The sequence below is a fragment of the Siniperca chuatsi genome, linkage group LG13 (genome assembly GCF_020085105.1).
Source record: "Siniperca chuatsi isolate FFG_IHB_CAS linkage group LG13, ASM2008510v1, whole genome shotgun sequence".
NCBI classification, from domain to species: domain Eukaryota; kingdom Metazoa; phylum Chordata; class Actinopteri; order Centrarchiformes; family Sinipercidae; genus Siniperca; species Siniperca chuatsi.
In genome coordinates, this window is record NC_058054.1 from 17,535,792 (window position 1) to 17,551,495 (window position 15,704).

The 15,704-nt window shown below is 38.1% G+C and overlaps 1 protein-coding gene and 1 pseudogene across 1 annotated transcript; both read left to right on the forward strand.

The window, feature by feature from the left end:
• Positions 1-1,234: 1,234 nt before the first annotated feature.
• Positions 1,235-8,607, forward strand: LOC122886688 (annotated as a pseudogene).
• Positions 8,608-8,844: 237 nt separating this feature from the next.
• map2k2b (mitogen-activated protein kinase kinase 2b) lies at positions 8,845-15,585 on the forward strand. Its single transcript, XM_044218251.1, has 11 exons — positions 8,845-9,879; positions 9,974-10,184; positions 10,327-10,473; positions 11,256-11,333; positions 11,667-11,718; positions 11,955-12,079; positions 12,673-12,886; positions 13,338-13,390; positions 13,541-13,602; positions 13,781-13,826; positions 14,098-15,585. The coding sequence occupies exons 1-11, from the start codon at positions 9,791-9,793 to the stop codon at positions 14,206-14,208; spliced, it is 1,188 nt and encodes a 395-aa protein (XP_044074186.1). The 5' UTR covers positions 8,845-9,790; the 3' UTR covers positions 14,209-15,585.
• The last annotated feature ends 119 nt before the right edge of the window (positions 15,586-15,704 follow it).

The following is a 15,704-nucleotide window of genomic DNA, read 5'->3' on the forward strand; positions in this document are numbered from 1 at the left end:
CATACAAACACACATTTACAAAAAATTAGCAGGCACACCAACATCTCGTACACAAGCCTCCACGCTACACTTTGTCCTATGTAAACTGGAGAAGGTGCTGCTAACAATGTGCAAAGGGCCAGTTGGTCAATATGCCAATTACATAGATGAGGGTATGGAAAGGGCAAATGATGGCCAGTCAGTGAAGTGCTTTTACTGTCTTCCAGCAGCGCTAACCTCCTGACCACGTTTGATGACCCTCAGGCCAAAGGTCACCTCTCAGGGGGTCAGAGGACATTGCCATGCGCTGGCCAGAGAGGCGTTGCTATGGTAACAGCGATGGCCGAAGAATGGCAAGGTGTGTCGTTGAGGAGAGAGGTCACTGTGGACGTACTGAGCAGTGATGTGATGTTACTCGACTTGTTTAAGCTGCATTCAGTGGCAGCTGAGCTCTGCCACATCCAACTCTTTTCAGTAGCCATCCTAATATGATTTCATGCAAACTGCAAGGCTCCAAACAAATGCAAATGAATGCAGTCCATTTATCACTAGTATATTACTTATTTGATGCGAACATTTTAAAAAGTTAAAGCATTTCTACACACACACACACACACACACACACACACACACACACACACACACACAGCACAAACTGTCATACTGGTATGAAAAAATGCATCAGTCAAACGTTTGAATGTACCAGCTTCACACCAGGTTTTTTATTTGAGTCATTATTTCAGTGGAATTCACAAGATTTCTATTTGCATTTAAAAATGATCTTGTTGAAAACAAATTATTGACAATATACAATTATCTGTACACATAATATTTAATGATATAGGCCAATTAAATGTTTTTAGGGTAAAGAATATAATGAAAAACTGGATATCAAGAAGCTGAACTCTAAAGTTTGAGAAGTAAATACTTGACATGATCAAAGGTGAGTCGGTGTTTTGTATTGTTTTATTGTTTCATTGTTTTATCTGTTGTGTAAATAAAACACATTATTATCCAGTGATGGAATGTAACTAAGCATATTCACTCCTGTACTGTATTTAAGTGCTTGTACTTTACTCGAGTGTTCCCATTTTATGCTACTTTACACTTTACACTTCACTACATCATACTTCAGAGAGAAATATTGTATTTCACTCCACTATATTTATCTGACAGCTATAGTTGTTACTTTACAGATTAAGATTTTAAATTAAAAAGGTTGAGAACCACTGAACTAAACTACCTAACTGTATGTTAAAAGTAGCTCCACCTCGACCAGCTACAACAGTAAAGTGCTGCTTACGCATTGATGCATCAGTATTAATCTAAGAATGTTGTATGTATTAATATATCATTCACAGAAGCCAGTTTTCAGCAGAACGAGTACTTTTACTGTTGATACTTGAAGTACATTTTAAGTAGTATTTTGAATACAGGACTTTTACTTGTGGAGTATTTTTATATTAGTAATAATAAGGATAATAATATTAGTATTTAGTAAAGTTTCTGAACACTGCTTTTGAATATAAACATATATCTGGGCAGAAGCGTTACCTTTCCTACCAGCACATCACTGATTATTTCGTGCTATGTTGCACCATCTTGTGGTGGTTGTACTACTACTACTTTACTGTTGGTGCTACTATCCCAAATAAAATTGTATTTATCAATTTATTCTCACAGATTTTTTCCTCTCTGTTTATGTTATGACTTCCGTGTTATGTCTTCTGCCTGTTTTACCTTGCAAACAAACTGCACTTCCAAGGAAAATTATGAGTTATTGAGTGGATTGCCAACATTGGTGGAGACACATTAGTACCTGTACAGAGTTTCTCACTATCTGTGCATTTCCTCTGATGTATCCGCAGCCTCAGTTATATGTATATTTACAGTCATCATTGGACATTTGACCAAATAATCTTAACTCAAGATCCACTTACTGGCTTTTTAAAGGCTCTCAACCTCATCTCATGGTTTTCATCACTGGATGGAGTAGACAGAAAGAATCTCATTGGTGAATGCTGTTTCTCTACAAGGCACACACACACACACACACTGACTGAAGACTCTGTACTCCAGTCGGCCGGTTTATTGTCATTGCCCTGTGACTAGTGCCCTGGCTTATAGGCTCTTTAATTGCATAATTATAGCCTATAAGCTACAGTAAACAGCAGTAGCCTCAGTCAGGAGCCAGGAGTCAGGGGTGAACCACTTGTAACCTGTCAAACGAGCTGGGTTAATGTTGGGAGCTTAATTTTAGCTCAGGATTTCTTCTCTGCCACTTCAACCCAGCTGATCTCATGGAAGATCTATTTTATTGTGTACCAAGCGCTAAACACCTATCTATGAAACCTTCTCAGGACAACCTACTGACCAGTCAATCAGGGCTCGTGATCTGATGTCCTTGGTGTGGCAAAAGAGAAAATCCTGACGACTGTGTAAACCCTCTGGTGATAAGCACCACCAGGTTTTTGCAGTCATGTCGGGTGGAAAAATGAAAGACTTCGATAAAATGACATCTTTTCTGGGCGACTACGGCCACTTTCAAATTCTAATAATTGTTCTGCTCACTTTAAGCCCAATCTCATGTGGGTGCATGGGAGTGATAGTTGTTTTCGTTTCAGATACACCAATGTATCGATCAACTCCAAAGGCACAGATGTGGAGGCTCTCTTCCACTGAGCAGATGGACCGGGCCTGACAGCTGTTCCGGAAACTGGACGGAGACACAGAGCAGTGTCTGGATGGATGGGTCTGAGAGATACACCGCCACTATTGTGTCTGAGGTATAGCCTGCATTTGCAGAATGATAATTATGAACCATAAAATAATTGGATTTATAGGCTTTGTTCATATATATGTTATCAGTTGTTAAAAACATGATAAAAAAGATTACTACATATCTTAATCTCTGCTTTGGCTTTCTGACAGCCCAAGCTCCTAGCAGAAACTCTTTGTTACACTTTTGTTACTTTAGTTTAGAGTAGATTTCACTTTAAACTCAGATTTATCTGAAATTTGTCTTACTGATTATTTTCTCTCCTTTACAGTTACAGTGGGATCTGGTGTGTGACAATGCTTGGAAGGTCCCTTTTTCCACCTCCTTGTTCTTTGCAGGAGGCCTGATGGGATCCCTTATTAGTGGTCACCTCTCAGACCAGTAAGTCCTGCTGTTGTGACGGAATATTATTATTATTATTATTATTATTATTATTAATAATAATAATAATAATAATAATAATAATTTGCCTTACATGGACAGATCAGTAAATAATTCATGACAAAAAAGACAACTAACAAAAAAGAGTCGTGCATGAGCAAGAGGGGAAAAAACATGTAAAGAAAAGTACAAATATGAAATAAAAATCAAAAAATAAATGAATAAAACACAGACACACTGAAACTGGAACACTTATAGCTGCTCTTTCAGGATGAGCTAGAGGAATAAAAGTGCTTTAAAGTGAGTTATCTATCCGTTGGAAGATGTCTCTCAGTGGTTACATGACAGACAGCACAATCAGGATTTGATGCTCATAAATACCATAGAGTGTTGTGTTGCACCCTCGACTCGACTATAGAACAATTATATATATATAAAATTGTTCTCAAAAGTTGGATTATCAAAGATTAGTTAATATCATTTTATGGCATGTTTTGAAGGTTGATATATTCGGCCACTGAATGATAGAACATCTGCTGCATGAGATTACACACAGAGACTACTAAAGTCCGCCATTAAACCCTTAATGATGTTGAGCTGCAGGTCGTTCAGCCCTAACCTCAAACCTGTCCACAACAGCTTTCTATTCAATTCAAAAGTAAGACCCAGGATGTAAAAGAACTTGAATTGTCTTAAAATGCATATCACACCCATTAACATCAACATGTGTGGTTAATTAAAAACCAAACAATATTCAAGTTTAGACATATATGATAATGCATGAAATGAGACATTACTGGGAAGAGGAATCACATCCAACATTACTTTACACAGACAACTCTCAATCTTGCTAAGCTCCCTCACATGGGCGTGGCATATGATCAACAGGAAGAGATGATCCAAAATCAAATGCTGCAGTAAATGGTGCTGAGAGGAATCGCAAGAGACCAAAACAAAGTCTTCACAGTTGAATGAAAACACTATAAACATGAATGTTAACTGCAGCATCTCCAAATTGAACTTCTAAAGGCAATTTTATCTAATTTTAGAATAAAACACTTTTTTATTGTCTCAGGTAAGATTACTTTTATTCTGTAGATGGTGTTAAACTGTCTTAAAATTTCCAAAACTTTATATCAAAATTAAATATGTTTGATTTTGCTTATAGTTTGAAGCTGATTACATTTTTATATATCAGATTACTTTATGGTATGTTTAAAACAGTTTCTACAGTATCTAATTATAATAAGGGCTTCAACTAATGATTATTTCCTTTATCGATTAATTTGCAGATTATTTTCTCAGTTAATTGATTAATAATTTTGGCTGTGAAATTTTGAGAAATAGTGAAAAGTCATTCACAGTTTCTCAGAGCCCACTGTAATATGTTCAGTTTGCATTTGTCCAACGGTCTAAAACCCAAAGATATCCAATTATTATGATATATGATGAAAAAGTTTTTTAAAAAATGAGAGAAAGACAAGAAGCTTATCACATAATAAAAGTAAAATGCTCAGTGTGATGATGTTTACTCACAGATGGCACGTGCTCTGTTAATTTCATGTTTGGCAGAAAGCAGGTGGGTTTTTTTCACCATGATCTTACAAACAGTCACTGCCTTGATCCAGGCCAGCTCCATCAGTTGGGTCATGTTCTGTATCCTCAACTGTCCGAGAGGATTTGGCCAGATATCCAATTACATTGCATCACTCGTTCTGGGTGAGACAGTACATGCACCTCTATCAGTCTCAAAGCAGTGCTTATCTATCTATCTATTCTCTGGTATTTTCCTGTGACAAAGTGTAGCTTACTTCTAGCAGTGTGGCAGTGGCGTGTTTTCCCCTCAGGCAAGCTGTACAAAGTCAATGAATTGTGCTCAGGCTGTTGAAGGAAGCAATTAATTCAATATGGCTGCAGACAGTTTTCACAATTTTCTGTGTTCAGTTAATACACTTTCATGTTCTCTCTCTTCTTAATGCCATGCTCCTGACCCTCTTCTTGGTCAGGTTCTGAGATTCTGAGCCAGTCAGCCAGGGTGAGCTACAATCTGCTGGGCCACAGTCTAGGTTTTGGCATCGGTTACGCCTTTTTGCTGCTCTTTGCCTACTTCATACGAGGCTGGAGGATGTTGCTTCCTATTTATTCTAACGTGGTGGTAAGTCATTGGCTGGTGCTATGTTATTGATCAGTGGTCTGTCCCATGCCCCATGTGTGTCTTTTTGTGCACGTGCCCTCTATTTAAATTCACAGTTTACTGTTTTTAATTGTGCTGTGTCTCACAATATATAACTGAGTGGGCAAGATGCCAAGGATTGTATCTGGTTTGTAACTTTATTTGATTGTCTTAGGAAATGATGGCTTAATCAGATTCTATTATGTTGATCTGATTCATCATAAAACAACATACACATAACACACTTGTCCAAATATACACAAAAAAAGAAAAACAAAACAAAGAAATACAGACTCAACCCAGGACATATACAAACACAAAAATTAAATGAAATAATATAATGGCCCGCCTTCACCACTTTTTGCAAACACATGAAACTAGCTAGATCATCAACTAATCAAAACCAAAGTTTAGTCATAATCAGTTCAAAGGTGATAAGACTGTTCAGTTCAGTCAAATAATTTCTACACAAGTCAACATTTGGGTGAAATGTGTCCTAGATAGCCTGTGTTTTCACTCAACTGTAGATGCAAATATGCAAACAAAATTGTTTGCAGGCTGTCAGAGCTTGATAATAAGCCAAAGGAATGCACCTCTGTGTCTGCACTATGACATAGAGACTGAGCTGGTGTAGACCAGTTCTTGTTGTGGATGAGTATCTATCTTTATGCACTCAGACACTGCTTTAAATGTGCAGTAAACCTGTCTGTCTTGAGTTTTTATGGTGCAGCTCCAAACCAGATACTGATCTCAATCATAACACTGTGTGCATACTATATATTCTCTGTGACCTTTACATGTTTTGATTTCTGATTGTATGAAATGATATTCCATGCATTACCAAATACATCCCTGTGAAGCTTTGATTTTTTTTTTTTTAAATGGCTTAAAGATCAACCTTCACTGGTGTGCAATGTCTGTGTTGTAAAATGCATTTTTTTCAAATATTTAATGAACTTCTGTCTCTCTCTTTCTGTTCAGGGTGATTCCTGAGTCTCCACATTGGCTTTTGCAGAAAGGTCGGGTGGAGGAGGCTGAGCTTGTCATACGCAACGCTGCCAAAAGGAACAGAGTCTCTGCCCCTGAGGTCATATTCAGGGCAGGGGAGTGCTTGGAGCTAATGGTATTTATTCCATTTTTACTCCTCGTGCTGTGGAAGCTGTTGTGCTCCAGCATAAAATATGGTCCAAACTGTGGAAACCTGGTGGTACTTTTGTCATGCAGACATTACACTGTATGCAATGTGACTGTTCTGTTTCTTTTCATGTATGTCTAATTCAGCAAAAGAAAGGTAAAGAAGAGCAGACATACACTTATGTGGATCTGCACCCCTAACATGAGGAATATTACAATTCTAGAAGTTTTCATATGGTAATGTGTAATTCCCTTATGTTCTTTTGTAAATATATAGTAATTTTTGACAAATAAAAATGAATTACTCTGATTAATATATTTAATATATATATATATATATAATTATATTAAATTAATTATTAAATGGAGGCCTTGCAAATAAGGATACCTGTCGCCATGGTCTTCTATGGTGTCTCTCTCTCAATACTAGTAATCTGAATGGAAATGTCTACCTCAACTGCTTCATTTCGGTGTATTATTTACACCTGAACTTTTGCTACTGTGACATGTCAAAATGTCTTCTGTGAAAAGGGCCTATGATTGCAACCCATGGAAATAAACAGATCAGTGACAATTCTACTTCAAGTGCCTTTTACTCTGTATGCAGGTGTGTACAGCAAGATCCTGCCATACATTATTTTTTGGCACAATCAGCATCATGGCTGCTGTTGTTAGCATGCTGCTGCCAGACACCAGAAACAGCAAGCTTCCTGACCTTATCAGCCAGGCCAAACCCACCAGAGGGTATGCCACTGTGTATGTGAATGTGTGAATAATGATTAACAGAGATAAAGATCACTACTAATCTTCTAAATATTCGACAGCAATTCTATTAAACTGAGACAATTAAATATTTAGCATTTTCAGAAATCTGTAAACACAAAGGAGCAAAAATGTTTTAGAGCAAACTGAATGACAGCTGTATCACTTTGTTTGTGATAATGTGCATTTCAACAGTTCTTCTCTGTCTCTGTTTCTCTTTGTATCGTAAAGCTGCTGCTGTCTAAAGGAAAGTGTTACAGCCCAGTCAGATGCAACTGAAGGCTGTAAAGAAACGAGCAAGAGCGCCCTCTGCTGAAAGAAAATCACACAGCAAGAGTTGAGCGATCATAGACAAAAGCCTATAAAACAAATACACAGTCTATACACAGTGTTTTATACATAAAGAGTGTTAGCTGAGTTCTGTTTTCTCCAACCACTATAGTTTGTTGATGAAAAATCTGACTTATTGTTATTATTGTATTGTAAAGTCTTTGGTCCTGTTTATTGTTTCTTTGTTTGTTAGCAGGATATATGAAAAACCTTTTTTGGTGAAAGGTTAGGTCATGGAAAATGTTTTGGGGCTAATCCAGGATTATTTAAAGGATTTGTTAACATTGTAAAAGGGGGCATTTTAACAATTCCATGCACTGCTGCACTTACTTGAATGAAAATAAATTGCGCCACATATCACCATTTATAAAGTTAAAGGACAGTTAAATTTCACAATTTTGTCCAGTGTATACACATGTAACAACTATATGATAATGGCTTGAATGACATTTAAAATGGGTTAAATAATGGGCAGTTTGAGGATTGTAAGCCTATATGTTTTGATGTAAAACATGATGATCATGGACTTAAAATTAAAAAATGTCATTTTAATTAGTCTTTTACTCAATGCAGTCACTAGTGGGATGAAAGAGGGTGGCCATTCTGTTGGCCCAGCTGGAGAGGGCACACACACAATCTACAAAGATTATTTTATAAACCAGGGGACCAGAGCACCTACTTCTTGTACCACTGTTGGTGTACGTCCACAGTTAGATTACCAGCTGGTCAAAGCAGGTAACTTCCCCGGGGTTGCATGTCAATTGGTTTTGGTCATTTGATTCATTCCAAATTTATTAGGGGATTTGCAAACTAAAGTTCATAACATCCTGGATTATGATCCTGTGATCCTGTGTCATACAAGGGTCCTGTGTCAAAATGTAGTTGAAAGACCTTTATTATTTTAGTTAATATTGTGCTCACATGGTGCATATTCTTTAAAAGTGTTGTTTAGTAAAATTACCCCAAACTAATGGACCTGGAGACGGTAATTATTATACTAACAAAGCAGCACTGGTTGAACAATGCCATGAATGTGTGCACTGTCCCTGATTGGAAGTTGGATGAGACAGGGTACATACACAAAGCAAAACGAGCAGTAGGTGAGGGTGGGGAGTGTCAGTAGGGGCCCAACAGCAAATATTGCAAAGATGACATAATAATTGCTTGGAAATTAAAAAAAAAAAATTAAATAACGTATATGTGAGTTGGGTCATTACATAACCCCGTTTACATGTCATGGTCTTTACTGTTACACAGCTGACTGTCAACATCTGAAGTATCGCGAGATTGACTTCACTGTTACAGTATTATACATCCATGGTGCGGGTGCTGCTGGGCCCCTGTACTGCGCCGCGCCCCCGTCAATGCTGCTGTCTGTCTGCAGCAACTACACACCTGCCAGCGGAAAGACGGGGCAAGGATAAACTAGCCGACACTGCAGCCCCATTAGGCTGGTGTTTTTCACTTAAATAACTGGTTGGGGAACCGCACTGGAAGCGCTTTGTAACAATCGCTTGCTATCAGCTAGCGTTAAATGTGGTACTATCATGCAACAGTGGTACTGTCACGCAACAGCTAACATATGAAGTTAGCTAGCTAGCTAACGTGAAGTGCTGCTAGTGATGGCTGTGGTTTTGAAAATATTCTGTTTGCCGTTACGTTGTAGCTAGTTCAGCGTAGATTAATTTAAAATTCACTTAACTCCTTCACGTTAGTGCAGTGGCCATAATACTAGTTATCGGGCTAACCAGTTAAAGTACCACGTCTTATCATTTACGTTAGCTAAAACAACTCATCTAGCTAACGTTAACTTAACGTAGCCAACGTTAATTTAACGTTAGCCAACTAGCTAGCTAACGTTAGCGTCATACTGCCCAACTCTTTTTTCAATCATTTGCAGTTTTGTGAGTCAGAGAAGGATCATTTAAGCGGAGTCTGGGGCCAAACCCGTGTAAAGGGTTGAACCCGATACTTAAGTTAGGTCACATTTACCTAGGTTAACTGCCCCACCTAATAACTGACAGGAAACGTAAAGTTCATCGATCGTTGGTCCAGATAGCATTTACAAGATATTACCTGTTTGCTAGTTAACCTCCACTTTTGCACAGGAATTAAAACTTTATGCTGATCACAAAAACATTACTTTACCTTATTAGTCATTTCCCAGTCAGAAACTTCTACGTGGAGACGGTTAAGCTTAGTAAATTATCATTTTTAGCCCGGAGAAAAGTGTCACCCAGTTTGTAGTAAGCATGGCTCCTAAAAAGAGACCAGTGCCCTTAAACATTGCTCCTACTGGCGATGGGCTATCCACCTCCACCAACACTGATGTTGCATCTGAGTAAGTTCTACAAACCACATTAATATCCTCATATAATGTATAAACAGTCAATATGTCAGTCATCTCTATTCCTGTTCTGTATCAATTTTCTCAGGGCCAATTTAGAAGCACTTAAAAAAATATTGGCAGAGTTGGACCTGGATGAACAGCAGAAGAAAAGGTTAGAAGCTTTCCTTACCCAGAAGGCCAAGGTGGGCGAGATGAGAGACGATGATTTCCATCGTATCTGTGAGCTGGGTGCAGGCAATGGAGGAGTCGTCAATAAGGAATGCCACAAACCTTCAGGAATAATCATGGCCAGAAAGGTGAACTTCAAATACACTATTACTTTCATGATGTGAATATCATCAAACTGTCATTTCTGTTGCTGTACAAATGTTGTTGATCTCGTACCAAGTGGTCATACCATAAAACACATTCAATATAACAATTTTCTTTTCTTTTCAGCTCATTCATCTTGAAATTAAACCTGCTATCAGAAACCAGATCATCCGAGAGCTTCAGGTGCTGCATGAGTGTAACTCTCCCTACATTGTGGGTTTCTATGGAGCATTTTATAGCGATGGAGAGATCAGCATCTGCATGGAACACATGGTGAGATAATTGGATGGGGTTGACTGTGTGTGTGTGGGAGGCCAGTTAAAGTATTAAGGGTATTCCTGTATTGATCAATTTATCCCCACAGGGAGATGATCTTCTTTTGCCTTTGCTTATTTTTATCTTCGATACACATGCTGAAGGTCAGTTACAGAGAGCCTTTAACTTAGTTAGGGTCCTTGTCTCCTTTTTTGCCTATTTCAAGGATCGTGACATTGAATCAAGAAAAAAAATACAAGATCCTCCATGGCCTTTCTATATGTACGTGTATCAGTACCATGTTTAGTTTGGTTTTTAGCAAAAAGTACAGAAGATTATTGTTAAACAGCAATCCATAAACAGTTGCTGATCAGTTGCATAAACAATGCTAATCTTAAATTCTCATAATCCTTGTTCTACTGTGGCTTGGATTGTACTACATTTGTACATCGCTTTGGACAAAAGCATCTGCCAAATGATTTAATTTTAATTGAGAATTTTAATGAAATCAATAATTAAATTTTAAATTGCCTGGCGTGTGATTTTATGTGAAAATGTGAAGCAAATTCATTGTGATAATCATGACATGAAACCACACAGTACTGTGACGGACATTTTCTTGAAAAATGTATATGTTCCACAAATTAAGAACCACTGTACTTATTTATTAGATGTACCGGTGCACATTACAATAGTGGGAAAGATGTGATCCTTTTGAAATGCCGTTGTAGACAGGATGTGCTTATCACAATCTGTATTATGACCTGACGTATTCTTTGTTGTCTCACTTTATTGTGCAGGATGGTGGCTCTCTGGACCAGGTGCTGAAAGAAGCAAAGAGGATCCCTGAAGAGATTCTGGGCAAAGTCAGCATTGCTGTAAGTGTATGGTTGTCTTTTTTTTCTTTTCTTTTTTTTTTATTGTAATATTTTGTTGTATTACATTATTAACATTAATGAAACAATGGTTAGTTTAAATTGTTCAGTTTAGATAAAACTATTTCATCATGGCTTGAAAAATCAAGATCTTGTCATATCACTCAGCTTTCAGTTTACTGTATTGAGCTCAAAATAAACTGTAGACTTAATACATACACATACACACACATGCCATGGGCCTAAACGGGTTTCATGCTTGTTTCTAACTGTTGTTTTCACATTAAGGTTATTTACGATTATTGAGTTGTGTAATTTCTGCCCTTTTTGAAACAGGTTTTGAGAGGCCTTGCCTACTTAAGAGAAAAACACCAAATCATGCATAGAGGTACTCATTTTTTTCATGGAGTTAATTACTGATTCTTGTATCTTGTCAAAACATGTATTAACCTGTTCACACATGTGGTCACATGCCAAAGATAATACAAATCTGTTGTTAACCTTCATGTTAATATTAGGGCTGTAGTCAGTACAATGGTTGGGTCAAGATAGTCCCTGTTGACTGCATATTGTTATAGATGTCCAGTCAGGTAAAGTTTTAGAATATATCCTTTTTACCCCCAGATGTGAAGCCTTCAAACATACTGGTGAACTCGCGTGGGGAGATCAAGTTGTGTGACTTTGGTGTAAGCGGGCAGCTCATAGACTCTATGGCCAATTCCTTTGTTGGAACAAGATCCTATATGTCGGTATGTTGGTCCTCTCTGATTTATCCTCCACATCACTCTGATCTGTTGCCTTTGTGTCTGACTTGACTTGTTTGTTGTGGCTATTCAAATGAAACGTTCCCATCCTTCATCGTATTGTGTAGACCACTAACCTTCATTCAAATATTATTAACCTGACTTCAACCATATCCGAATCAGAAATACATTATTGATCCCAGAGGGGAAACTCCTTTGTTACAGCAGCTCACTATCACGTCAGTGCACACAGGAATAGAGGTTCTAAGCAAATCAAAATATAATACAATCAAGATAAATTAAGTACCAAGTGGGTATAAGTATAAAATAAGTGTGAAGTACAAAGTAGGTTTACCGGTTGATGATACTAGTACGGTATAAGTAATAGTGCATGAACTGTCAAGATAAGTGATATATAATAATATTTTCTAATGTGAACTTTTATAAATGGCCTAATCCACAAACAACAAATGTAACACCAGAGCACTGTCATTAGCCATTTGAATTCATATTATTTAATGCTTGAGCAGTGTGCAACAGTTCCTTATATTTGTTGATATAATGTTAATTGTTGTGTGTTGTTTATGTTTGCTGTGTAGCCTGAGAGATTGCAGGGAACCCACTATTCTGTGCAGTCAGATGTGTGGAGTATGGGGTTGTCCCTTGTAGAGCTGTCAATCGGACGCTTCCCCATCCCTCCTCCAGATGCTAAAGAACTGGAGGCCATATTTGGACGTCACATCTTGGATGGTAGTGAGAGAGAGACGCACAGCACTTCACCCAGACCCAGACCACCGGGGAGACCTGTCAGCGGTGAGCAACGCACACAATTTTGTTAGATGGCTATTTTAAACTGCTATTGGTACCTTTGCATTCAGGCAGCTTTAGGTAGCAGCGTGAGAAATAATGCAATCTGATGTAAGTAAATTGCACACTAAGGTATACCAACCTGGTCAGAAAGTTATTGCTGAATGCCAAAAGGGAGAGTTTATTGTTTGTGAGTCAAGTTTCCTCTAATTTCTCACTGGCTGCTGTTATGTTTTGACTAATCAGTTCCTGTTGGTAGAAAACTATATACCTGCTATTGCAATCTAATTTATGGCGAAATAAGATTAATCTCCCATGTGCTCAAATCAATGTGGTAATCAGGAGTCTGTTGCAGCTCTTCAGTGTAATTTAGGCTGATAAAATTGGTGTGTTTTTACATAACAGTCTTGCTTGAAATGTTGAATATGAAACACATTTACCTTTTCTCCTTTTCCAGGTCATGGTCCTGCAATGGCCATCTTTGAACTACTAGACTACATAGTAAATGAGGTAAGAATCTAAGAAGTTGTCCAAAGAACAACAGAAATTGCGCTCTGATTCCATAAACTATTTACCGTCATCCTTGCAAATCAGGAAGGTGTCCTTCTCTGCTGATGGTGATGTGATCAGATGTTACTTCAACTTTCTTCTGTATTTCAGCCCCCTCCCAAATTACCACATGGCGTCTTCACCTCTGATTTCCAGGACTTTGTGACAAAGTGGTGAGACAAGATTTTAGTCTGAAAACATTGCTCAGTTGTCCTTTTCACATACACATCTTTTTTGAGTGTGTACTTGGCTTTCAGAAGTAAACACAAACATGTAAACCAATGTTTTGTGACCAACTTGATGGATGAAAAGCTCTCTCTGAAAGATTCCCCTCTCTTCTGTTATTTTCAGTCTCATCAAAAATCCAGCAGACAGGGCTGACTTGAAAATGTTGATGGTGAGTGTCCTCAGTTAGACTTTGGGACTGGCACTGGGGACATGTGCAATATCTGACAGGTTGAAGGGCTAGATCACAAAAAATAGTTTTTGTAGAAAAACCTCAGCCAAATCGGCACTGGGGCTAAACTCAGTTACATTTTGTGAAGGAAAGTGTTACATTCGTTCACACTGTAAAGTCAGAGTCAGCAGCAGAAAACTCTGTTCCTTTATGATTGAGTTTTTAATGTCCTGTATCTTATTTGTATGTGACTGTGTTTGTTTTGTTGCAGAACCATACGTTTATCAAGCGGTCTGAGGCGGAGGAGGTAGACTTCGCTGGCTGGCTTTGTAAAACCATGGGGATGAACCAACCTGGAACTCCCACGCGCACTGCAGACTGAACACACACTCTCAACACACTCACGCACACAGTATGCACATGCAACAACATGGAGAAGCTGCTGCCTAGAACCTTACATCCACACACACACCTTGTTTGCCACATCCCTCCCTCAGGTGAACCTCTGAAGTCTCCATATATCAAATGAACTCTACTGACATGTAAGCCAGTTGATCACATGCTAGGAAAGATACCTTTTGTGGAAAGTCGGTACACAGGGATTCTGTTATCCATAAAAATGTTCTCTCCTACAACATAATTTATCTGAATGTTAGTGACAACATAGAGAACATGGTCATTGCTAATTTGTGTTAAGTTCAATTCAGGATTTTGGGCCATTAAATTTCTTATTTGGAGACTAACAAACTTATAGCTGCTAGATTGGAATCCTACTATGAAATGTTAGCCTTTGCATTTGAATTTGTCACCGTTATTACAACCATGCCAAGTGTTCAGTACTGCCGTACTATTTTGTTCAGCCTCACCCACCATCCTGCAGTCATACAGACTGAACATACTGTATGAAAACTGGAAAACATATCCCTCAACAGAAAATGAAAATGCATGTAATAGCTGTGTAATTTTCTAATGTGTCTTTTAATTCTGCTTTTCAGTTTGTCTGAATTTCTCAGAAGTGTTGCTGAGGTTTACAGCACGAGTGTGTCAATCCCAGTTATTACAGTCATGGTTAAGCATCAGTACATGTGTACAGGCAGATACATATATGAATTTGTTTTTATATGTGTTATGCAAACACATTGAGAAATGTAAGAATACCTTTATTTTACTAAACAAGTCGGGTGTGTCTGTGTTAGAAGAGATGATTTGAGTCTAGGACGTTTTTAGCATTTGTTGACGTGACTTATTTCTGCAAATTTTGAGATGCCTTGAGGTGAAGTACAATGTTTAAAACATTTTAGCATGACCCTCATGTCATGTCAAATATAAAAAAAAGTTACAACCTTAAATGCACCCTCTGCTCCCTCCTGTATGTTGGGGTTGTTAACTTCCTCAGCATCCTCTGCTTGTTCTGGTACCATTAGCTTCAGGTTAACTATGCTGGGGCAAAGGCTGGACAGTACCTTCTGTATTGAGACTGTTTGCTCTTGAGCAAGCTGCATCGTGACTCAGTGATCAGTCTGAGTGGAAACAAATGGTTATTTCTTTGTATTTGCTGTAATGTAAACAACAGGACATGGATTTGCCATTGAAGTGCATCCTGTTATGGCAGGATTAGGGCATTTCGCTCCTTTGTTTTGTTCTATTTGGGGAACCTCCTTTAACTAACGGTTTAAACATATAAATGTTTTTATGGTAAAATCATCGAGAGCTTTGTCTTTATGAAGTCGTAATTGTCAATAAATGGTATGTATTGTAACATGTGAACATGATGTCTTCATTTGGCACAATATCACTGTCTTACACTCATTTCACCAGAAGGGGGAGGCATATCAGGTGCAATGCACTGAGGACTTGTGGTACAATTACTAACTAAAA

Bases quoted from the DNA above. Each gene is read 5' to 3' on its own strand.
- map2k2b (XM_044218251.1), top strand. From the start codon at position 9,791: ATGGCTCCTAAAAAGAGACCAGTGCCCTTAAACATTGCTCCTACTGGC. The intron at 9,880-9,973 runs GTAAGTTCTACA...CAATTTTCTCAG, and splicing joins AACACTGATGTTGCATCTGA to GGCCAATTTAGAAGCACTTA. The intron at 13,603-13,780 runs GTGAGACAAGAT...TGTTATTTTCAG, and splicing joins CAGGACTTTGTGACAAAGTG to TCTCATCAAAAATCCAGCAG.